General features: G+C 36.0%; 1 protein-coding gene across 4 annotated transcripts in view; it reads right to left on the minus strand.

Annotated features, from left to right (window-relative positions):
- The window catches only part of fam184ab (family with sequence similarity 184 member Ab), a 124,926-nt gene extending 107,528 nt beyond the window's left edge, over nt 1-17,398 (minus strand). For 3 of the 4 annotated variants that reach the window (XM_007573266.2, XM_007573263.2, XM_007573264.2), the window contains exon 1: nt 16,690-16,845. In XM_007573266.2, the coding sequence (XP_007573328.1) occupies nt 16,690-16,845 (156 nt within the window). Of the gene's footprint in view, nt 1-16,689 lie in introns of all 4 variants that reach the window. The other variant, XM_016661309.1, reaches the window with a different exon arrangement.
- Nucleotides 17,399-26,985: the final 9,587 nt, after the last annotated feature.

Below are 26,985 nucleotides of genomic sequence, written 5' to 3' on the forward strand. Positions count from 1 at the left end.
TGTTTACAGCTTTTATTTTTGATTGTGATCATAAGACGGGCATGAATAAGCACAACTCTTGCCTAGAGCTGCTTAATTACAGCTTCTAAGGTGTTGGTTTTACATGAATAACCACTTGCTGTATTTTCTGTGACGCTTTACCGTTATGCCTGCCGTCTGCAATGCAAAAACAGTTAATTAAGGAACTATTTAACTCACTGTGAGACGCAACGAGAAAAACGGCAAGAATCTGGTGAAAAATGGGCCTTATTGATCGGTCACAGCTCAACATTTACAACACAAAGCTGTAAATGTGTAGAACACAAGAAAGAAATCCAATCAACTCAATAATCCCACATTTTTCTGATTTACTTAATGGAAATTTGAGGTTCTACAAGTGTAGGTAATGCATTTCATTCACTAATTGTACAGCATTCTCAAATTACTCTTCATTAAATTTGTTTGTGCTGTCACTTTCCATTGTTGGAGAGTTCCTCCTGAGGCAGCAGGGATCAGTTTGATCTGATCTTAATGGGAAGACAGACTGGAGGCCGGGTGGGTGATGTCACGGCGAGGCCTGCTGCTGTTTGGATGCCCTTTAGCTGGAGGAAAGGACAGACTGATAAACAGGGAGGAGGAGTGGACGTGAGGGGGAGCCAAGTAAACATGTCTGCCAGCTTCAATAAGAGTGAAAGGGGGCCTAATTTTCAGAAAAATGCACAAAAACAACCAAGGAGTTACCAGCTGGAGGGCAAATGTTAGTCTGTCGCAATTAAGTAATTAATCAAATGATAAACTAATATGAGATGATAATTTCCATGCTGACCATTATTTTGTTTGCAAGGTCATTTTGCCAATTGTTTGGGTTGTCTGTGGTTTGTATTTCAATTTTATTTATAGCTTTTGGTTGTGTTTTACTTTGAAAATCTAAAATATCTACCTGTATTAGGTGTTCTTTAAAATAAAGTTTATTGGTCTTTGCGAGAGCAACGTTGCATTTATTTATTTTTTGCCATATACATACATAACTTGATAATGGTCTAAAAATGTTTTATTATTTATTGCAATAATTACTGGGACAATTTATTCAATTATTCAAACATTTTTATGGTGAGAGGCCTAAATAAACAAAGTAACAATTTTATGTGAACATACATCATTCGTCTCTGACAAAAATAGAAAGGCACAAAAAAATCTTTTCCATTCTTAACAGTCCAACTTCAAATGCATGATTTTTTGATTAGTAAAATGAGGGATTATTTTCTTAAAAGAATCTCCTAGATCTTGCTAAACAGTAAATTGTAAGTTAGTTTTGTCTTATGTCAAATGTACTAAGATATTTGCATTATAAAGTAGATTGGAAATACTTGGTAAGATTGTGTTTTTGCAGTGTGCTAGTGAATCAATGACATTATATTAGACCTTCCAAAGAAAATATGACAAAGTGTTTTATTATTAAAACTCATATTTTTGCACAATTTTTAGATTTCTTATAAATACAAAAAATAAAATCAACTTCCATAACCTAAGTGTATAACTACTGTTTAAAATGATTGAAACAGTAAATTGATTGACATGTACCAACAATCACTTTACAAATAAAGATGAAAGGTTTGATTATAAGCCAATGACATCATGAATCTAAAGATGACAAGGCCATGCTTGGTGAAACTGGAATATTATTCCCTACCTCGGTTGTTGCAGCACTTCAAGGCTTAATGTTGTCTGGTTGGTTTGTTTTGAAATGCAGAGACACAATCTTATCTGAATCTCACTGACTTCAGGAAATAAATCATGGTATCGACGTGAAGCAAGAGAGAGGACAGATTTGATCTGGCTGGAGCTAATTTCAGAGCTGAACAGAGAAAGGAACATTTGGGTTTGGAAAAGTAGACCGGCCTCTCAGGCACTCCATAGATTTGATTAAAGATGTTGCGTAAAGGTGAATATGAATTCATAAATCTCTCCTGGAGCCATCTCATTTCTATGATGCTCTTGTTAAGCAGTGTTAACACAAGCTTGGTGAGCCTGCACCGTCAGAAAAACAGAACCCAGTAAGTAAAGATGGCTCCCTGGTGGCCAAATACTTGCCTGCCATGAAAAGTAGAAAGTCGAAGTAGCTTCATGCCTTAAGGAAAATTCAGACCGTCACTCAGAGCTGACAAAGGCTGCTAAATAGTTCACTGCCTGGTTTATGGAGCAGGAAGAAATAGAGTTTCTGTTAATGCTGAAATTTGCTTCATTTTTTCCCAATTTTTAAGTATCTTTAGCTTGTTGATCATTTTTATTTCTCGTTATGTGTGGTAAAATCAATAAAGAGACCTTCAGGAACAGGTGGAGGCTGAAAAGAGAAGTTTGGAGGGAAAACAAATGGGTGTCAACATTTGTCATGAATGACGGATTGCATGGTTTCCAGGCACCCTGATGTTGCCATCTGCAACTGATTAAATCTATTTGTAGCCTTGTTATTGTGATTTTTGTGTCATGTGAAGAAGAAAAGAACAAAACGTGACAAATCAGATAACTTATCTGAAGCTGGACTTACAAAACCAGTGAGAACACAAAGAAAGCCGTAGTAAGTAATAAATCAATCAATCGCATGATTAATCAAAACGATTGCATTTTAAAGCTGGCATTTAAATACAGGCTCATAATATTCAAAACTCAACTTTAGTCTGCTTAATTTCTTTTATGAAAGAAATGTATTTTGAGTAATTCTTTAATTTTTTTATTAATTAAAAAAAAACCAAGCAACCAAACTAACCAAGATATGGTAATTTAAGTTACAGAATCTTATGCAAAAATTTATTTTAGTTTATAAAGTCATGAAATTTGACACAATATGAAACTTTATAAAATTATTTTAAATAGTGCATTTAGTTTACTCTATTTTTTTTACTCTTGACACATAATTTAAACAGAATCCCAGAACCAACCATTCAAACACAAAAACTGTTTCTAAATCAAAAATTATAACCCTAAAACTCAGTAGTTGGTTCACACTTTTTCCTCTTTTTTTTCTAAACAAACTTCTACCTGACCCTTTTGCCTGTTTTCCCTGTCTAATTTGAATAATTAATATTTTTTGAAAGCGACTTCATAATCCATTTTAATCCTTGTTGTTGTTTTGGGTTGTTTTGTTTATCCATTTTGGATATTTCAAATATTTTCAAGTGCCAGTGTTACATGTTGGCTAAACATTAAAGTTTTTGATCTCAGAGAGTGTACACATTATTATGCCATTACTATTATTACTATATTAGTTGAAATGGTCTCAAAATGACAGCATTATTGTTTAGTGGCCTAGGGACAAACCGCAGTAACATCACCTGAGAGTCTTAACAGATCGCAGATCAGTGAGGGCGCCATGACGCTTTCTACGCCATTTCAGACGTAAAGGTGAGAATCTTTTGTTCCTTGTAACGGCACCATATCTCTTGACTTTGAACAAGTCTGACAAAAAACTTGAGTGAGCTCAGACAGATTCCTCCTTCACAGCTGGACGACCATGAACACAGAGAGGCAATTTATAACAAAGGAAGCAGAGAGCAAGACATTCAGAGAACAAAGGGGATGAAACTTCTACGTTTTTCTTCCTACTGGAGGAAAAAAGATGAAACCAGCTTCCTGATGCTGCAGACCTGACCCTTCTGTGTTCTCTAATAACCAGCGGAGGAGAGAAGCATAATACCCAACAGGATGGGTAAAGTTACTTTAAATCGCCAAGTTTCTGACTCTGATCATAAATACTGGGCCCATTCCAGAAATGTAATTTAAACCAACATAACCATGGCATCCAAAACCAGTTTTAACACATTTCCTGCTAAAACACCTCACTGTGTTTGAACAAACTTAGGCCATGTTCACGTATCAGGTCTTCATGCTGAATTATGACTTTTTTTTTTGCACGGTCGTTTATACCAAGAAAAAGAAAGCTCAACTGATAACTACGGACTTTAATGGAGAATTAACATCTGCAGGTAACGTCTGTTTGAATGTGTAATCAGGACCAACAGAGGTGGGATTGTGATGCGATTCACTTCACCGACTTATTCCATAATTTCAGAATGTCAAGGAAAATCTTTGACTTCAGCCATTGCTTATGTCCAGATTTACCACGTCTGGCTTCTTCTGGTGCAGAATTATGATGAATGTTACATTTGGATAAAATGCGACATAACTGTTCTGCTTTGAAAACTGTTCAACATGTCAAATGTTTGAACCGTACGTGGTTAAAAATCTGATTATTTTTGAAAAGATCAGAAATGGGCTTTTCAGACTGCAGTGAAAAAAATCTGGTAAACAGAAAAAATTTGGATCTGGGTTGTATTTGCCTGCTGTGTGAATGTAGCCTCACTGCTGATTTGAGATTAATGAGGAAGGTCATATTCAATATACTGACACAGAAAAGAGATGAAGATTTAATGTTAAATTTACATGTGCTTAGCATTATCAGTGTTTATTATTCAATTTACAGAAAACCAAGTTTAAACCAACATCTAATTAACACACTCTGGTAGAAAACATTTTTTTCTCCTAAAACCTTTTTTTGGAGGAGAAATATTAGCAGAAATGAACTGATGAAGTCACAGAAGATTTGATTTATCTAAATCAAATTAGAATAAAAACCTGACTTGATTGAGAAAAACTGATGATATTTTTGGATTCAGTGGCGCAAAATAGTCTTAATTCAGTTGAAAAAACAGACAACTTCCAAAAAGTATTTTTTTGCTACTCAGTGATATTGGTGATTTCTAAAAAAGGGAACCTATATCAGAACGGCAGTTAAATAAAAACTACAGCAGAGACTATTAGAGTGAAAACTGTGGATTAAACAGGAAAGGTCATGCCAATTTAATTTTCCTTTGGGATCAATGAAGTATTTTTTAATTTGAACTAATGCTCACAGTTCTCCAATGCACCAGACTTTAATAGCTTAGGGAGGAAAAAATACAGCTTTTCAATTAGGGGGTGGGCAATATGGAGTTTTACAGCGCTGTTTGGTGTTACTATTGTGATAATGATAAAAATTATTATAAGTATTAATTATTTTTAGATACATCAAACAAACACAAATGCTGCTCTTAAAAACGTTCAGAAGAGTGATCTACATCACTGAGCTGCACATACTAACTGTGTGTAATTATATTTTCGTACTTACTGATATTTATTGATGTTCTCGTGGAACAAAGTGGAGAAAATAGTAAAAATATAATTTCCAGTTATTGGTTTTCTCAAAGATCATTAATTGAAACGATAACTGATAAACGATAAGATAAATGCCCACCCCTGTTTTCAGTCGTCTTCTTCTATTTTTGTGCATTTTATTCAGCCTGATTAAGTAAATGGATTTCCGAAACAGACACCGTCAATACACCTCACAAAATCATCACCGAGTCGGGTTTCATTTCTGCTTTTCCGCTACGTTGAGTAAAAATCCCCCACAACACGGTGGAGTGAGCTCTCATGTCAGACACGAACACTAAAAAGCACAGAGACGGCGTTTACCGACACGGAGACAGGTGGAAGACGCCGACAGCCTCTTAGGAGGATCTGTCTGACAAATCAGGTATGCATTACAGCCAGCTGTGCATCGGAGCAGCGCCGTGTCCTGCCTGTAACACCCACATGAAATACTGCAGCATCAGCCAATTAAACAGGCCAGAAAAACGAGAAAGCAATATGGTTTACGGCTGTCCAAAGGCGGGGGAAACCTTGAAGGTCAATGTTAACAGTGACTCATCAAATCCCCACTTCCACTGTGTGTGGATTGTGTTTTTATATCTGTGGACAAAGCTCCAGGCTGGGCCCCGTCGTCCTGCATGTGTGTGTTGGGGTGTATCTAAATGCAACCTGACAGAGAATTGTGACAATAAGTGATGAAGCTTCCTGCAGAGGTTAATAAGCTGTACGTCTCACAGCAGTAGCAGTAGGCCAACACACACACACACACACACACACACACACACACACACACACACACACACACACACACACACACACACCTCTCTCTTGAGCCTTCTTCCCCAGAAAACTATTTTTAGAAATTAAAAAGCTGAATGAGTTGGCGAATATTTTGAGGAGCAATCTGTTACATCCCTAAACTCTGGAAACTATCGCAACCAAAACGGTTCATAAAAGCAGCAAATAAAAGGAACCAAAGACATTTTCTATATTTCTACAGTTTACCAAAAACTAGACAATTTCTCAGCTACAGATTTCATATATAAATTAGATAAAGTTAACACACTCAGTATGAATTTTGAAGTAATGTGCTGCTAAAACTGTCAAATTCAATAAACTAGAAGATGTATTCTTATGACAGACTTTCTGCAGGTTTCACCAAATCAAGTTTAAGACTTTTTAAGACCATTATGAAAGAAATTTAAGACTTCTAACATGACAGAAATTTAGAAGAAACTCACATACTTTGCGATGCTTATTACAGTCTTTACCTCCTGTAGTGCTGAGCTTTTTGGGCAGAATGAACGTAGCACCAAATCTTCATCTATCCATAAAAAAAATCTAGCTAAGCCAGCAAGGGCATGTTAGCAAGTAGTTACCGGTAGCCTCAACGGCCTCGACTCCCAGAATGCAGTGAAGATGTCTGCAAATGACTTTTGCCTGGCCAAAATGTCCAGTGAGAAAAAAAATATAAAACTACACAGAATATACAAGAAATACAAAATTTAAGACCTGTATTTAAATTTTAAAAATGAATTTAAGATATTTTAAGGCCTTAAAACATATGCATTTAAGACGTTTTAAAAATGAGCAGACACCCTGCATGAGGCTTATTTGTCAGGTTAAAATTATAATAATATTCTTTAAGCAGGTATTAAACATAGTGTAGATTTAGTCCACATTTCTGTACTGAACATTTATTGCTTTATTGCTATGAGGTAATATTCTCATTTTAAATGTTGCGTTTTCTTTATTTTAAAGGTGTTGATGCCACAAGTGGCCTTTTTTCAATAGTAGCTGGACAGGAAGAAGAGCAGCGAGAAGAACTTGAAGTAGAAGACCTGATTGTCTGAAAGGCCATTCAGTGATACATGATTATAGGGAGCCGGCGCAGAGATGGCTGGATGGACTGACGAATAAATGGAAACAACTTTTAGACAAATGGAAGAGGAAATCAACTTATTCACTTCTCCACACCTGAAAACACTTAAATCCCAGACTTTTTCTGGCTGTGCAGAAACATAATCACTGCAATCACTCTGGAGAACAATTGACTGCTGTAATCAACGTAACAGCCATTAATACAAGCAAAATATATTCAACAGTTGTTGAAGAAGTACTTGAGAAAATGCTTGAACAGTTTTAGTTTGCTGTGATTAAAAGTACAGCTGGTATTGCTGCAATGTGTCTACATTGACATATTTATAAGTCTTCATTTCTATAACCATCTTTAATCATCTTTTGTTTGTTTCTGTCAGCTCTTCATAAGCGATCTGAACGCAGAGCAGCGACCTCACAGAGACAGAAATGACTGACGATGTGATCTGGTGGTATTAAACAGGCTGATCAAATTAATGACATTAACTGAACACATACAATTACTACATGCTGTGATCTTCTTAGGGAGGCGGGCGGTCCTGTTGGCCCCCATTGGATAGTATTAGGGGGGAACAAACAAACAAAAACATTTAATTCAATAAATATTTTATGTGGATCACCAGAACATGCTCAATCAATAAATATGTTTTTTGTCATGTTTCCAGTTCTGTTCAGTAAAAAAGTTGCTAAAGAAATAAACTCTGCAAACTATGAACATTTTCTGTTATATTTATTCCAAACTAAACAAAACCCACAGTTCAGAAAACAAAACTCTTAACAAGCCAAGCCGTTCTAGATTTTAACGAGTTCTTCTAACCCTGAATGACCTGCTGTCTGCGTTATCGGATATCTCCAATGCTCACAGTAAAACTGGACAGAAATCCCTACATAATGTATTGATGAGCCTTTTTCAGAGGCTTGAAATCAAATTTAGCACAAAGCAGAGTTTCACAGAGGATGTTCACAAACTGGAACAAGTTATTTGGAAGCATCCAGGAACCCAAAGTGAATCATGCGCCTCATATTTCTGAAATAAATGTCAGATTCATTGACACAACTGTTACCTTTATGCATTTAGCATAACAATAACAGAGGCTTATAAACACTTCTGATACAAAACGGTGCATTTATTGGGGTGTAGTGGCATAAAAATAAAAACAAATGTTTTACTTGTACATCTGAAGAAACAGCAGGCTCATGAAACAGGAGTGGGCATTTATTGTACCATTTAAAGTGGCAATAAGTTAAATTGATGATTTGTTGCAATAAATTCCAATTAATGTTTAAAACTGTCCAAAACTGTCCGTATTGTTAGGATTGTTAGTTTTAGTGTTGTCTTCACTGTTGGTTCAATGAGAGCATCAATCAATATATTTGAAAATATAATTAAATGCAGTTAAAATATGGAGTTAATCAATATCTGACTAAAGAAGTGCATTACAAATAGGAATGTAGTAGTATTTGTGTTTTGGGGGCTATAATCACTGCCATGAAGCAACAGAAATACAATTACCTTAAAAATTAAATTATAAATGGTTCTTCTCGTCACTTTTCTCATTATCATAATATTACCACAGAATATCGTGATAAAACTTACCCACCACTATTCATAATGGAAGAGCATCAAAATCGAAACACAAACTTCAGAGACTAAATCCGTTTAATTTCCTCTCATTTAGATCTGAAACACATTCTCAATTCACCAATTTAAGGGAAATGGGAGTAAAAATTAAAAGTGTTAAAAGTTTTTCTTCATTTAACAGGTCATTTAGCAGCTTTGGCAGCGTTTAAAAGGATAGTTTGTTGATGATGTTGAAGAAATGGCAGAGAGAGATTAAAGTCAGTGTGTCGGGTATCTGGTCTCAGTGAGGATCTGACCATCTGCTTTCTAATCCTGCCCTCCCCTCGCTGCACTACCACCCCTGAATTATGGCATCAGCACACACATTTTTCTGCCAACTGAGGACGGTAGATTCGGTGCTTTAGCAGAAAAGCCAAGAACCAGATTCCTATCTCATGCAGTCAACTTAAGTTTAATAAATTAGATATCAAATTACAGTTTTTGTTTTTAGATTTGTGTGAACTTGGCTTTGATAATTTAAGAGAAAATGTAATGGATACAAATGTAAAAAGGAACTACTCCATTACAGATGTCCTACTGTGCTTCCTTAAACTATTAGATTAAATAATATTATTTATTCATGTTATTAAAGTCTTGTGAAGATATTCTACAACAGGGATAATGTAAAAACAAACTAAATTGTGTTTTTAAATGCCTCTCTCAAACACGCCGTATAAACCTGGGTGGTTTGAGAAAGTAAAAAAAAAATCTGACTATTTTCTCGCCAAGTTGTCTGGCATTTAGCAAATAGAAATCATTTTGGTGATTCAAATTAACCTAAAACAAGAGAAATTTGGCCTAATTTAACTTCCCACAGTGATAAAGTGTTTTGATTATTTCCCAATTTAGGCTTTTAATCAAATGTTAGATTGCACTTTATTACAAAACTGGTCAGTTTAAATATCAAGAACTTGCAAGGAGTTTACACATAAATCAACCTTGAAAACATCCAACTGAAATTCAAGGATTTCAAGCACCCAAACAGGTCCTGGTAAAAGGAAAAAAATAAAGACACACAAAGACTTTTCCCAAATTAAAGTTGATGCGAAACTGTCTCCCTGTCTGCCTTGATAAATAACTTGAAATAATGAATATTCAGCATATCAGCAATATGTTTGTTCCTTATTTATAATGTCTGGCTTTTAATGCATATAACATTTGGTTAAAAATCAGTGGTTGGGAATCAAATTTTAGATCTAAATATCAATAATAATATAGTCACAAAGAGTTGCCTTGATGGAACGTAAAATGTTGACATGCAAATATTTATTGATTTTTGAGATGTCAACAAAAGAAAGTATTTAAATATTTGCTTCAGTATTGGTCTATTTATGAAGAAACCAATGCCACACACACACACACACACACACACACACACACACACAGAGAGAGAGAGAGTCAACACAACTGTATTTGACTCTCTGTCTCTTTGAATCCTTCGTCAGGAAAAACATGAGAGCTCAGAGGTCTATTTCTGACTCACTTGAAGACGAAAGTCAGTCAGGCATTGCTGATGAAACACACACACACACACACACACACACACATTACTTTCTACATCATTGTCTTGATGAAGTAAGCAGACATGTTGCATTGGACTTCCCAAACCTCAGGTCTGACAACAGCTACACGCAAGAGCTCTGAACTATAATTTATATAAAACACGTTGCCATGGCAGCAAAGCCTCTGCGCTGCCTCCTTAACAATAAATCCAACCTTTTCGAACAGAAATAAAAACTCACAAAATAAAGCCTTCAAAAGGAAGAAAGAAAACTGAACAGAGGCTGAACAATAAGGCGATGAGAAGTGCTTTGTGGGATTAAAGATTACTGCGAGGAGTCTTAAATAACGGCGGTGGCCAACAGGCCCTTCATCACAAATCATGAGGTTCAGAGCCGCTGGAGAGCTGCAATCAATGACCCACTCACTCCCTGTGCATGAAACGCCTATAGAGACGATACGTCAGGAGCTCTGAGATGGAAACCGTCTTTCTGTTTAAAATCATGACAAAAAGATGATAAAATAGGCAGGAAATGGTTTGTAGAAATATTAAACGAGGAGGCTGGTTGGTCCAAATACGAGATCAAACAAAAACAAATAATTGGATTAATCATGATGAATCAGTTACCGAAATAATCAACTAATTAAGTACCTGATTAATCGTTAACTTGAGTATACGGACTAGATAAAGAAATAGCTAACTGCTGAAAAACAATACATTCAGATAAAGATGCCCACTCATTTGTCATACAAAATTCTCATGGCAAGAATTTTGATTTATTGTTACTGATATTAAGTTTGTGTGATCAGAAATGTTATTTATTGGCAATTTTCTCCACTTTTCGCATCAATAAGTATCAGTAAATTCAAAACTATGACTAAATGCAGTTACAGTGTGTACTTCAGTGATATAAATCACACTTTTTAATGGCATCCTGAAGAAACCCATTTATTACCCAAAAAATTAGTAATAAATAGTTCTTTTATCATAATCTTTATTGTTATCATGATACTACAAAATATTGTGATTTCCCCAACATTCCGGTCCTTGTGGGTTTGTCCTCTGCAGCTGGAAATCTCTCAGCCTGGGATGTCAGGGGGTTGGGGAGGCGGATCGGTGAGGTTTCAAGGTTGATATTTATTCCTGAACGCCTCTCCCGCTCAGCGGAGATCAGCGGTCAGTGTGAGCAGCAGATGGCCTGAACGCTGCCGGCCGATTCCCCAGCTTTGTTGTTGTGGCCTCGCTCAACACGACGCTGGAGAGAGGCGAGGCGCAGACGTGTCGCCGGTGGGAATGTGTGCAGCCTGCCTCATGAAAATACCATCTACTGTTGTTCCAGTTCCCAGAAACAACAACGTCATACAAACTTTATGTGATTCAGTTTTGTCTTGTCAGCCATTTTTAAACTACCAATTTTGTTCCGTTGCAAGGGATTTAAAAGGATGATAATTCTGGCTCCTTTCCCTCTGATAATGAAGTGGGATCTATGGATGCATTCACACCAGTCCTGTTTGGTCTGCTTTAATCAAACAGTTCTTCTAGAAAGTCTGGTTTGTTTCAGGAGATGTGAATGAGAAATCAAACTCTGGTCCACCTAAAAACTCAGGCCTCAGTAAATAAATCAACTAATTACATGATAAATTATAAGGAACTCAATAATTTACATTGGCATTATTTACCGTTTCTCTCTTTTCATCAGAAACTGGATGATAAAAGTCTTCAGTCTGGTCCTTTGGCCTCATCGTCTTTTTTTTTTTTTGAAGAACAGATGCGTTTACAGGCTTCATAATTCATCCATTTTATTTGTCGTTTCTGTTATTTTGTTCATTTATTTTAGACATTTTAAATGTCTTCCAGCTCCAGAGTTAAATATTCACCAGAACTTAAAGTTTATTGATGTTCATGCATTATGATCCCACTATCATTATTTTACTTAGAAATGGTCTCAAAACAACAATATTATCGTTTATCACAATAATTTCCGGGACAATTTATTGTCCAGCAAAATTTGTTATTGTGCCAAACCTCTCTCGGTTCAGTTGAAGTGAACTCTGGTTCGGTTATACCTTATACGTACAAGGACACCAAGTGGACCAGAGTCTGCTCCAAAAACAGGAAGTAGACAACAGCGCATAGCATTCTGGGTAAATGAACACAACAAAAACAAGCACTAGATGGTGGTGTGTAGTTGAGCCGCTGACTACATTTTTGTTTACATTTTGAGAAGAAGGAAGTTGAGCTCATTTCCTTCAGTGGTTCTTTCTGCAGCGCCACCACAGGCGAGGAGGGGAACAGGTTTTCAAAGGGTTAGGATTATTTGACAGTGCAGAGCGAAATTGGACCGCTTTATGAAAATGTAACAAAAGTTGCCATTTTCTACCACGCCATCATATGTGAAAACTCCCTATGAGACATGCGACAACACTTTGGGGTCGTACTGTGGAAATGCCTACAGAGAAAGTCTGATGCAGAGATCTTCACTCCTCTATTCTTGAAAAATTAACAGAAAAAACACAAAATGGCTGACAGAACATTTAAAGCAGACAACGTAAAGACGAGCTAAATGATTTTTGAAGAAATCTGTGAGCCTGGGTTGTTATTTCTGAACCAAAACACGAATCCAAGTCGGCCATCTTCCACAACAGTAAAAAAAAAAACTTTACACGTGTGTCATACTCCTCCCATGTCTTGATCATCTCATTGTGATGATGTAGCACCAGCTGACTGGACCTCTGTTGAATTATGTCTGTCACTTTAAAGTGGGTGAACATTTGTACAAACCCTTCTTCATGTTACAGATTTGTATTGAAATAGAAATCAGTTTTCACTTAAGGCTTTTTTTAATCAAAATAGCCAAATTGTGTTTATCATGATTGATTTGTAAAACCAACAAAATTGGTAAAACACCCAAGAAGGTGAATACTTTCCATAGTCTCTGTATGCTACGGCCCTAATTTCAACTAAAATGGGTTCAATCTTTCATGTTTGACCTCCAAATGATGATGGAAACGCTTGTGGAGAACAATAGTCATTTTTAACGCTTTAACTGGTCCAAAACTGTTGATATTTTCCTTCTGGTTTTTTTCTGTGTATATTTACCATCTAGAAATGAGTAAATTTCATATTCTGCTTGCATCACCTTCAGTAGTTAAGTGAGTTGCCAGTAGAGTGAGACTGTATGCTTACTGAAGCTTACTCAACCGATTTTTCTCTCTCTGACTGCCAAGCAATGAGTTTATTCCACACTTTTCCCCCTTATTTTTCACTGGAAATATGGCAATTTTAAGTGCTATCCTTCACATCTATGCATTTATTGTTAACAAATCTTCCTAAAATATCTGCAGTGCTTTCTTACGCACTTCAAACATTTTCATGTTTCATATGTGTGGAATAAAATCAATAAAAGTTATGAAGGAATAAATTGTGTGAAAAAAAGAAGAAATGATTAACAAAATAGGAAAAGCTGTCCAAATACGTTGCTATAATGATGAAAAACTAAATCTAAAGAGACTTTCCCTGATCTCAGACAGCTCTGGCTGGCAGCTTTAAGTATAGTTTTGCTTTAAAACTATTTTAATTCTTGAAAGATGAGGATTTCTTTGCACCTCGACTTATTTTTAAGAAGTTTTTTCATTATGTTACTATTTGATACAGCTGAATGCTTGGAAAGTTGGTTATAATTGCAAAAGCTAAAATTGTGACAACAAAATTAATCATAAATTACACAATTTAAAAAACTTTTTTTATATATAATTCAATTCAAAAACATTTTATTTAATTCAAAGGGAACTCATATAATCCAAGTGTCTCCAAAGAGTCGTGGATGTGATGCTTTGTAGCAGTCAGTCTCGCAGAGGCTCATAAATGCTATGACATGCTAACAGAGATGATGTTTCACAGTAACATCAGTCGTTTGTACGCGCCTCTTTGAATTTCTGTCTGTACAGTTAGAAGGATGTTAGAGTAGGGGAGATCACTCTTGCCCGTTATGCACGAGATGGTTTGAACTTCCTCCTTTTTTCTCTGCTTTGCATCCATAAAGCCTCCTTTTCAACTTCTACTTCAGGTACTAATTGAGCTTTCAAGATGCTAATTAGCTGGTCTGGTTCTAAAATCGATGCTTTGTCATCACGGTTACTCATCATAGCAACGGTACCAAAGCAAAAAAATTAGGAACAAAACTGTATAGCATTTTTGCATATTTGGAGTAATCGTCAAAACATGCAACGGCTCAACTAAAAAACAAAAGTTGACAAAAAGAACAAACCCAAGCTAACGTAACGGAGCTACTCCAACATGCTAGCTCTTGCAAACCCTGCAAAAAGCACAGATTTATGTTGAGAGTCAGCATTGGATCCTCCCTAACACACACTTTAGATCACAGAAAAGCCACCTGACAAACATTTAAGGCTCCATAATGACAGACTGGGGGCCCAAACGTGCCTTAGCAGGACTGAATCTTCCAGAGCGATCGCTACACTTTGTTAGACGTTTTCATTTTGCTAAGAGCTGGATGAGAGCTGTGATCCTCAGGGCAAAAGATTGTTTCATATCCATTTGAAATGCCAGTGAAAGCCCACAAGTAGATCATCCCAGCCATCTGGCTAAAAACAAATCCCTCAGAACGAGCTCCGAAATCTAATACACAAACAATACCCACAGCTTTCCATGCAACGTTGCTCTGGATATTCACTTTATTTTGGATTTTAGACATATACGTCAATAAATAACAACTCTACAGTAGTTTGAACTATTCCAAGTGGGAAAACTGTGATGAAAAGAAACGTTTGACTACAAAAGGATAAAAATTAGAAACGTGATTTTTTTCCTATTCAGTCCATCTCTAGTTGAGTCGTTATAAATTAGAATATCAACAAAAGCTTGGTTTATTTTAGTAACTTGGTGCAAAACGTGAACATATACTAATTAGAAACAGAGTTGTATATATTCCAAGTGTTCATTTTTACTCATTTTGATGATTATAGCTTTCAGCGAAGGAAAACACAAAATTGTGTTACTTAGAAAGCTTAAATAATAAGACAAGAATATTTCTTTACTCTCCACAATCATGAAGAAGGCTGCTCAGCCTCCACTAAGCCACAAAATATCAATGCTAAAAACTACTGCTGAACGTAAACTGCAATATCCAAGGTTATTAGTGGAAAGTTAAGTCGAAGGAAAAAAGACCACTGTCAAAAGTATAAACATCTGATTTAATGATCATAGCATGACTGTGTTTGGTGGAAACCCCCCAGAGAATTCATGAGAGTATCATCAAAAGGAAAATGAAGCAACAAGGATAAAGCAGTACCATGAACTATACTCTTCTGTATTAAGTTATAATGACACAGAAGATCCAGGTGATCTAAAATTTAGATTTTCATAGCTGTAAGTCTCAGTCATAAGCAGTAACTCTGAAAAACATTTTAAACTATCACTCCACATGTAATGAATCTAGAGTTACTTAACTAAATTAACTTTGTTATAATGATATTCAAAATTAATGAGCTGCACCTGTAGAAGTGTTTGTCCTCATAGTGCAGCAGCCTCAGCACACCTGAGTCAAATGAGTTCATTAACTCCAGAGGCTTTTCTAATGGCCCATTCATTGGGTTCAGGTGTGCAGAAGCAGCTACAACAAGGCAGGAATTTTAAATAGGCACATTTATTATTTAAACCTTGTAGAAGTCAAACCAAAATTAGGTCATAATCACAAGTGGATAGAGTACCCAAAACTGTACTCAAATAAGAGTAGGACTACTTCAACATATTTTTACTCAAGCTAAAGTATAAAGTGACCATCTAAGAAATTACTCAAGAGTAAAAAAGTATTTGGTAGAAAGTACTGAGTAACTGATCAAATTATCAATCATTTGATTTTTAAAAGTTACATCAGACAGAAAAAAATTTGAAGACAAGAGAAAATTTTGGAATTTTAAGGACCAAAATGACAATAATTCATATAAGTAACAAAAAATAATGAGGCAAAAGAACATTTTTCCAAATCAGTTTCTTTCAATAAGAAACTTATGAAACTTTAACAAAAACTGCAGGTGTATGTCTGTGTTAAAACATGTTTGCTTTTCCATTCAGAGGGTAGAGAAGCCAGAAATTTTACTCAAGCAGAGCAATACTTCAAAAATAAATTTACTCAAGTAAAAGTACAGCATAGGATACTTCTAACTTTAAGTAACTCGAGTAAATGTAATTAACTACCAACATAGTAAATAATCCAGGATATGTTTTAATAGATTAAAACTTTTAAATTAATGAGGAACATTTAAGTGTTTCCCTTTTAAATATTTGGTAAGTTTGTCTTAAACTAGAAACTTTCAGATTTAATTTCATACAAATTGACTTGCAAAGTTATATTTAATCATAACAGACCCCGAATGTACTAGAACATACCTGAAATCCAGTGGGAAGTCATAATTTTCTTGCATCTATTTGTTTTGTTCAATATTTAAATATTTCCTGTTAAATGTGAGGAAATTCTAATGGAGTCCGGTGGAAGAATTCTGCTTACCTTGGTTAGCTGTGCGATCTTCTTGCTCATCCTCAGGTGTAGGTCCTGGGTATATTCCATGGCGACTCCGGACTGGAAGGAGGCGGTGGATAATGGAGTAAATTTCCCCTGACCGGTAGGGCAGTAATACTGCTGCCAGCCCGACCCAGTCGCCATCTTCACGATGATGCTTGAGTAAGATAAGGGCAGCGATGGTTAACTGGACGGGGGGCGAGACGGTGCAGAGACGCACAGAGCTGGGACAGCGTGTTTCAGCGAGGCACCGCAAGAGTTAATCAAAAATATCAAGCCTTTCTGACACACAAACCGCTTTCATTTTGCCCGCTTCCCGTTAATAATGAACTAAAGGGTCAAATTTTACTGATTCAACCCCAGAAGGTACCAGCTACTAGCATCGTTTCCGTCCGTTATCAGCGGGTCGTAGTGCGGGCACCTGGCGCTGATGTGGAGCTCCGGTTCTCCGGGTGGCGGGCGAGCTGCCTCCCTCCCAGTCGGTCACCTTGGTACCGTTTCTCAGCGGCAGCCGTTAGGAGTAATTCCTCCCCGAAGCATTCCGGCTACATTTACCGGACAGAGCGGAGCGGAGACCGGAGGGGACAATGGGAGAGAGTTGGAGAGAGAGCGAAAGACGGGCTCGGCGGTTGGTTGCTGCTCCTCTTGTTGCCATGGATCACCTCAACAGTTTATGCTGCATTCACGAACGATGGGAGCAGCGCTGCGTTCACGTACCGTCGGAGAGATGAGCTCACGCTTTGTGTTCCAGCAAACAGTGGCGGTACGAGACCAGATTTTTTCTTAAATTTACTTAAAAGAATAAGTTGGCTTTAAATGTGCTAATCACAAGCTTTGGGTTTTGTTGTGGTAGCCTTTTTAATCTGGTATATTCTACTTTTTTTTCTCGCGGGACTTTACTGTTACACAAAAGTTTCAGTCATCACAGACCTGAGGCGGCATAGACATAATATATTATGTCTATGTGAGGCGGTTGCTAGCTAGCTTTTTTTTTTACGCCCATCATTGATTAGCACAGATTTACCCCCAGATGGGTGGGCGATTTTTGTTTGTACCATACGATTTATTTATTTGCATTTTTAGTACATTTCTGTCCTACATAAATTCTTACCTTTCCAAAGAGAAAGGTAAGAAAAAAAGACTTTTGAAACTCGTTTCTCAAAAATTTTAAACTTTTGGAGATCACAAATGTACTTGTTTTTAATAACAAAAATTTTTTTGAGAGAATTCTCTTTAAATTTCAGAGAAATGTAAAAAAAAATCTACCTACAATGGCTTTAATATGCCCTTGTAATCCTGTCCCTTTGAAGCCGTTGCAGGTATCACTAGAGGTCAATATAGCATTGCTAGCTATATAACCAGCTTTTTTTTACTCCCGTGATGGGTAAGTGCAAACTTACTGCTAGATGGGTGGATGATGTTCGTCTTTGTAATTGGTTCACTTCTGTTGCCAATCAGTTTTATTTATTTTTAATGCTTTTAGTACATTTATGTTGTATTGTAGGTTTTAAATTCCACCGTATTCACGAAACGCTGCGTTCACGTACCGTTGGAGCCATAAGCTAACACTTGCGTTCCAGTAATGTAAAGACAAACAGTGGCGGTTCTAAATCCATATTTTCTTTAGAAGACGCTGAGTGCAACTTCCTTCTAAACGAAATGGAAACAAAAATGGAGTAGCTTTATTGTTGGATTTCCTTTTGCTGTCTTATTTAAAAGACCACCGGCTAGCTCTCCCGCTAGCATTCGACTCTTGTTTGTTTTGGTTGTATTTACCCAGAATGCCTTGCGTTGTAGTCCACCTTCATTCACATAATATGTATTGAACTGCGCTAGAGTTCCAGTACAGTTTGGTAAAAAGGGTAAAAATCCACTATTAATTTGCTGCATACATTTTTTGATGCATTTTTTCCAAAGCCTGAATGTTCAGCTGCTCCATGTATTTCTTTGGAGGATCGAATCCATATTCTCTTAGCAGGAGTTGCAAGAAAGACTTTCTCAACAACAAAAAACATTTTAAATCTTTTACAGTACAGTGATAATTCAAAGATAAAACCACACACCTACAGAGGAAGCTGTTCTGTAGGGAGAATACTAAAAATGTTTTATGTAAAATTACAGACTCGACTCTCCAGAGTTTGCAGTTCTTTACATTCTAATATAAATACTCATTATACATTTCTGACACGTTTCTACTGGGTTTCATAAACCAAACCTTGAAAAACACACAGGAAATAAAAAGAGAGGATGAAATAGCACACCAAATAAAAGAAGGCAAGGAAAGAACACGAACAGCAATAAATGACAAGATTTTAAGGAAGAAAAGAAGGAATGACAGAAGGTAGCAACAAAAAACAAAGTTATCAATGAAATAGGGCTGCAGGACAGGAAGGAAAGGCAAAAGAAAGTAAAGAAATACAATGAGAGAAAGAAACAAGGGCTCAAGAAATGAAGGAAAGAGCTAGAAGGAAGGAAAGAAAGAAAGGGTCAAATAAAGAAGAAAATGAAGAAAGAAAGAACGGCACCAATAAAGAAGAGAAGCAAGGAAGGGAGGCACTTTAAGACAGATTGAAATTAAATAAAATCTGGAAATATAAATATTCTTCTTTGTACATTTTCTTTACTCAAACCTCTCCACACCTGGAAAATACCTGAACTAACTTCCAGACTTCTCCAGACTGAGAAACCAAAAAAAATCAGAATAAATGGCGTCATTAAACACCGTATTAAACACAGAGGTCAAGTTAATCAGCTGGAGTCAATTACAGCCACTTCCACCCCATAATAAGCTTCTATTAATCATTTACCATTCAGCCAGAAAACGACTGTCTTAACATGAAAGGAAAAAACAAAAATAACAGCAAACACAATGTAAAAATATGACATTTAATTTATTTCTCACTGCTTGTGTTTCTTCTGATGAAGCGATTCACCAAGATGTCCAAAACTTAATGGATGTATCGCTGGTTTGTTCTGCTTTCGCACCTAAAAATGTATGAATTCAGCCGAATCTCACCTCATTCACTTCACAAGTGGAACAACTGAAGGCATTTTCAGTAAAATTATTATGTTTTTAAAAATCAGTGTTTGTCTCTTCTTATGTGTGAATATTAAGATCTGCTGTGCTGTGCAACAGAAATGCGCCAAGCTGCATTTCAGTGATGTCATTTCATCCATCAAAGCAGAAAGAAGAGGAGAGGAGAAAAATAAAACTAAAAAATTCAAGCTGACTGGAACGGCAGCTGCGGGCGGTCTCTCACAGTCATAATCACAGCCGTGACGCAAACGGTTTGTCTTCTGCGCCCTATTTAAGGTTCCAAATGGATTTTTTATTTTATTTCCACATGAAAAGTGTTTCTAAGGAACAGAAATCATCTGTGCGCTTTATTGTGAAGGAATTAAAGAAACAACCCCAGAGAAAAACTCTGTTGTCAAGGTAAAAAGGATTTTCTTCTTTTGCTCTGTTAAAAGAAACATAGTTCAACATATTTATTCTCAGTTATAAGAAAAGGATTTGAGGTCACTTTCTTTTAAAACACCTGGCATATCCAGCCAAAATCAGTAAATTAAATAAAAGCAGATTTGTGTGCAGAAAATCACTGGATAAACGTGATTCTGCTTATTATTACAAAGGCGTATTAGAGTGATTGTAGAGAGAGACAGAAACAGGAGAAGTAATTTCACCGAGAAAAAAAAAAAAATTGAGAATTTGAGATCAAAATTCAGAATTCTGAGATTAATCTCAGAAATTGTCTAGAAAAACTTGAACATTTCTATGTTTCCAAGGTCAAAACGTTTTGATTTTTTGAATTTTTTCTGAGTTTGAAAAGTAAAAAAAAAAAAAGCCTTTTAAAACTCAGAAATGTCCGAGTTTTTCTAAGAAGATTTTAACTGTTCAAACTCTGAAATTTCCCTGCTTTTTCCAGAAGATTTCTGTGATTAATCTCAGAATTCTGATCTAAAAATCAGAAATCTGACTTATTTTAAAATCTAAATTTGATTCTAACCTCAGAATTATCACTTTTTTGCATTTTTTTTTTCAGGATTCTGATTTTAATCTTCTGTGGTCAAAAGTCTAAGTTATTTTTTGCAGTGATCCCAATCCTCTTGTGTACTTTTCGTTGTGATTGTTCTTTCTTCTTTCTTGCAGTTGGGAACATTTCTTTGTCCTGAAGCAGAAAACCTGCAGGTTAATGAATCACCAGGTTCATTTTGTGATGGATCAGATCCCAGTGATCCCAGTGTTTCCAGTAACTGAATGGTTTTGGGTGCCAGTTGTGAGAAGTTTGACTGCAGCTTGTAGGAACTCCGTTTATTAGCAGTTATGATATGTTTTTGCACCGATCCCATGCTGTGCTGTTTCGGTTAAAATAAAACAAAAGCATTTTTTTGTGTAATAACCTCTGGAGTTATCCAATTATCTTCCAGTTTGATTGCTTGGCCTCTAGTGTTAACGATGTTCTCTGTTTATTTCTGAGAGCAGAGATTAGATTGTGGCCGTTATTATGTTGTCAACTTCATCAGGTTTCGGTTGCACCATCGGGTTCTTCTAATTGGATTGCGCTGGTCTGTATTCCCTCAGCAGGAGGAAGCGCAAATGTACAAAATATACAAATTATTAAGCTGGGAAAAGAGGAGATGAAGGCCCGCCTTGAGTTTATTCACTCTAAAAGTAGAAACAAATGCATCACTGTGGGTGTTTGTGTCAAGAACAGAAAACAACAACAGATAATCATCACTCTATTGCAACAAATGCAATTCATAATTACCCAGACTTCTTTATTTTAAAGGTTTCCTTACATTCCTCAGTGTCTGTCTCATTCTGTTGGTTACAACGCATAAATCTTTGTTTTGTTTTGCTCTGTTACGTTAGAAGCCGGTTCAGTCAGCCGACGTAACGAGTTCATTATTCACTGAGAGCAGCGTAAATGAGGATGTGACCTATTTTAAAATTATTATAATCAACATGCTGCTGCCAGAAACACAGAGAAATTATTACCATCAGAAAATAATACTTATTTATGATATTATTTTGGAAAGGTCAAAAGTCAAAAATGTTGAAAAGTCAGAAATTTCCATGTTTTTTCTGAAAATTTCTGAGATTAATTTGAAAATTTTGGATTTTTTTTATTTATTTTTTTTTATTTTTTTTTATCTTTTTAAACTCAGAAATGTCCAAGTCTTATTTCAGATTTTTTTTTTCCAGAAAATTTCTGAGACTATTTTCAAAACATTGGAGTTTATTTTTCTAGAATATTTTTGTCTTTTGAAACTCAGAAGTTTTCAGTTTTTTTTTAATAATTATTGTTGTTTAGAAATTTCTGAGATTAATCTAAAAATCTAAATTTTCCTGCAAATTTTCAACTTTAGAAATTCAGAAATTCTCATAATTTTCCAGAAAATTTAGAAATTATTTGCAGAATTCTGACTTTGAACTCAGAATTCATATTTATTAAAATCAGAATTCTGACTTTAATGTTTTGAAATCAAAAGTCAGAATTTTACCTTTTTATCTGAATTCTTTCTGTAAAGCAAATCAAATGTCAGCGACTTTTACTTTTTTACTTTCAGACACTTGCTTGGAGTAACCGTGGCAACAATGTGTTGTTTTTACAATTAGCCAGCAAATAATATCTGAAATATGATTCCCAATCCCATGTATATATATCTCTTCCAACCGTCATAAAGGGAAAGAATCGAATCCCCTACTCCAGCGTCTCACACAGTCAGACTGAGATTCAGTGTTTGTTGCTGAAAAGGTCAGATTTATTTGGTTCAAGTTAAAATCCCAGCAGAAATGACCTTTTGTTTAATAACTGATTGTTTATTTAATGTGACAGACAGACAGAAAATAAGATAATAAAACTACTAGTGACATTTTAATGTTTTCTGAACAGGTTGTTGATCAAAATAAGAGTTGAATTTCATTCTCATTTAATTTAATAAGAATTCTCATGAGAACTTAATATAATAAATTAAAAGTCAGTAAAGTAACAATTATTGAGCTATATGGTTAAATACAGGTTAAATACATATACTGTATATATATTTTTTTTAATTCCAGGAAAAACTCATTGAAATTATTATGTTTTAATTGGTTGAAAGTGGAAAATGATCATAATTAACAGAAATAAAGTTTTGAAAACATAAGTCTGTGTATAATTAATCCATATATTTTGCTTTTCTTCATGAACTGAGTTGCTGAAATGAGCAATCTTTTCAATAATATTCAGATTTATTCAGCATGACTGTGAATGGACTCCATGTTCTGGTTTTACTGAAGCTTTTAAACTTACCAGTCACATTCACCCATCAGCACACGAGTTAGGGCTGAACTAACGGCCCCGAATGATTACTTTCCCCCAGTGAGCCGAAGCTGCCCGGAGTTAAATTAGCATTGAACCCGACAAATATGCAATTTAATGGTCGGCTCGAGTGAAAAAGACCACAGAAAAGAATCCATCTTGAATTTAAAAGCCTTGAGGTTATAATAGAAGATAGATTAGGTTTGGTTGCAAAAAAGAAAAAGGATCATAAAAGCTCAAGTGCCTTCCATGTCCAGATTTGATTAGTAGAGAAATATATTTTATCATTAATATTCAGCCAGATGCAGCAGGGTTAACAGGAGGACAGATGAGCGCCGATCCTGATCGTATCGTCCAATAAGAAGTTAATGAAGCCCGATGTTCTGCCAGAGGCCTTTCTGAAACCTGGAAGTGTCTGATTTTTGTCAGGAGGTTGGATTTGATCAATACACTGCAGAAATACACAGCATATTAAAAAACAAACACACAGTTCAATCCATTTCTTGCCGTGGGTGCTTTCTGCAATGGTCCATCAAATAACGCCTTGCATAAAAATGCAAACTTCAAAAAGCAAACTTTAAAATTCAAGCTTCTGAGCCGACGAGAAGCAAATCATTAAAACTCTCCGCAGTGAGACGGTTCTGCCTCCACATCATCAACAAAGATAATAAAAATCAACAACAGCCATGTCACCACTTCCAAATATAACTGCAAGCCGAAATCAAAGAGTGTATTTTAATTTGCTCAGCAGCAACGAAAGTTTCAACCCAACATGAGCGCCTCTGGATTCGTCACAGTCAGCAGAACTGACACAGCTGTAACCTGATGAGAAGGAAGAGTGGAAAACATTTCCTCTCCTGTTCGTGTCGTTCCTGCGCTGGTTAGACAGCTGATCGGGAAGATGTAGATGGCGAACGAGGGATTAAAGAAAGACGGGTGACATGCAACACGGATCCTCGGCTGGAAACAAACCTGCGATGTTACATCAACCGGAGCTTAAATCATTTATGAGAACAGCTCTGAAACTTTTAATGTCAGGAAAAATTTATGAAAGAAAAACTAATGCAGGGCTGCAACTTAGTATTATTTAAGAAAGTGATAATTCTATCAATTATTCTGACGATTAATCAATTGTTATAATGATTAATCGATTATTCTGGCGATTCATTTGATAAAAAATTGGCACATTCTGCTGATTTTCATTTAATTTCTATACAATAGTAGAAATACATTAAAAGAGGCAAATTAACAATTCAGTTCCTTTTTGAAATAAAGGAATAAACATATGATTGCACAAAAATTCAATAAAACAGTTTTCATTTAGAGAATTTGAATCGGTTGAAGCTAAAAATGCCACTTGATGAGTTTTGGGTGAAACATTTACAGGCAAAGGAGGTTTTGTCTTGAATGCATAATATTTTTGAACAGTTTTGGCTTAATTACTACTCTGAATATGTTTGTTTTTTAGAGTTTGTATCCGCTAGTGAACGATTAATCAATTACTAAATTACTAGACGGTTATTTTAATAATTGATTAATCACGATTAATCACTTCAGTCATAATAGATTAAGCAGATTGAAATATTTTGAGCTGTTATTTCTTGCAGTTCTGATGATTTGGACTTACAGATAATCAGAACCCAAAATTCAGTGTCTCAGAGAATTATAATATTTCCTAAGATCAGCAAAAAGGGATATTTTACGTAGAAATGTCACGCTTTCTGCATGGATTACTGCATGAGTGCGGCGTAGCACAGACACAGACTCTGGTTCTTCTGAGGCGTTCAGGAAACTCAGGCTGCTTTGTTCGTCTCCATTGTTGACCACCATTTTAGCTGATTCTAATAAAAATGTTTATAAAATAACCTTTTTTTGATTTTCCTGACATTTAACAAAAAGAATTAGGAATACTAATTCAACCTGATGCTGATGCTCACGCCTTGAATTTCCAGCATTGTTTCTAAATAGTTGACAGAATAAGCAGATTTACCAGTTTTTTTTTCCACCCTTCACCCCTCAGGAGAAACTTCCCTGACAGTTCCTCCATGACAGGAAATGCTAAACAAGGATACATATGCATGTACAGGCTGTTCAGGGATTCAGCTGGTGTTTTTGTCCCCACTGTGTGGATGGAAACATTTTCAAAGGCACCGTGTCGCTGCGTTGTCATCCCTCTGCTCACCTGCCAACTGATGGAGATTGTTAGGATGAAAATCCACATGCAGGCCAACTGCAAAGTTCATATAATACACAAAAATTCAGAATATTTATACAGAAGCAATTTGTAAAAAATATCAATACATCGCATTACCAGCTAATTTTATTATCCTCCACTTATAGAACCTCGTCAGCCAAATTAATTTTAACTAATTCCATTCAAAACTGTGAGTAGGATTCAAATCTTAATTAAATTCACTCCAAATTATCATACAACAAACACTATGATGGATACAATATGTCAAATAAAACCACTTCAGTGTAAGTTTATAACTAACGGTCGTTTTAGGAGTCGATTATTCTAATGATTAATCGACTAATCGGCAAAAGATTTTGCCACATTATGCAGATTTTTAATATAACCATTTAAGCCTTCCTTGTAGAATATTAGAAATACATTAAAAGATGCAAATAAACAATTAATTCATTTTTAAATAAGGAAATAAAAATGTTATTTCCTAAAATGTAATAACATAGCATTCCTTTACCATCTGCAGCAAAAATACAAACTTTTATTAATGTGAACAGCTGAATTAGCTGATTACTAAATTGGATAGCAAAAGGTGCTTAATTATTATTTTTTAACCAGGTGAAGCTAAAACTCAAACTTGAGAAGTTCTAGCTACTACATATTTATGGACAAATAGAATTATAATGTTTCCTAAGACCAGCAAAAAGGGATATTTTACATAGAAACGTCACGCTTTCTGCATGGATTACTGCATCAGTGCGGGCAACTATGTGGTGGCAGTAGAGAGGAACCACCAGGTCCAATATGAGCGTCCATCAGGTGTGAGACAGGAAGCAGAGAGAAAACGTGAAACACTGGGCCAGGTGTGCTTTCTATTGGAGTTAAAAAGAGGTTGATGGCTTCATCCAGACACAGCTAAGATACAGCTAACCATAGAAGTCAGCAGCACTTTATATGAAAAAGAAGAAAAATAACATGGAAAGTGAATTAATTTTAGCAACACTTGTATAAAAAACAGCTGAGGTATAAATATTGGCAGTGATTCAGTCAAGAAAAGACACACAGATAAACCCCAAATTAATTATGTTTTTCTGAACAGGTTAGGATACAACTGTGGTCTATACAAAACATGTTTGTTACATTTTTTGCACAGAGTCCTTTTTAGATCATTATATTTTAGTCTGGTCAGTTCTGCCTGTTTTGAGCCGCTGTAGGGGTTCCTGTCACTTTAAATCCAAAGAAGCTGCTGTTGGCCACGCCCCCCATCTCAATGTTTACACTCACAGGTGAAAATGGCTGCAAACCGGTGACTGAACGCGCTGGAGCTGGAACTGAATGTTTGGGTTGCTAGGTAACGGGGCTGGGCTAGGCTGGGGTTGCTAAGTAACGGGGCTGGGCTAGGCTGGGGTTGCTAGGTAACAGCGCAGTGCCTGTGGAATGTCACTTTGAAACGGATCATTTTTGCGCACGTTTATAATGGAAACACAGCTAAAATAATATCTTTAGCGCAGGGGTGTCAAACTCAATTTCACCGAGGGCCACTGCAGCATATTGGCCCCCCTCAACGGGCCACATTGACGGTACAAATCAGGAGTGGATCCCTGCTAAAACACACCCAGACAAAAGGTTGACTTCCCTCATTCAGTTCTGTAGAGCCTTATAATGAGTCAATGATCCAGGTGTGTTAGAGAAGGAACCATCTAAAGCTGCAGATAGTAGCTCTGGAAAACTAGACTTAGGCACCTCTAGCATAAATGTATAAAAATACAATGTTAAAAATAAATTAAACAC

This window comes from Poecilia formosa, unplaced genomic scaffold (assembly GCF_000485575.1).
Source record: "Poecilia formosa unplaced genomic scaffold, Poecilia_formosa-5.1.2 Scaffold322, whole genome shotgun sequence".
Lineage (NCBI taxonomy): Eukaryota > Metazoa > Chordata > Actinopteri > Cyprinodontiformes > Poeciliidae > Poecilia > Poecilia formosa.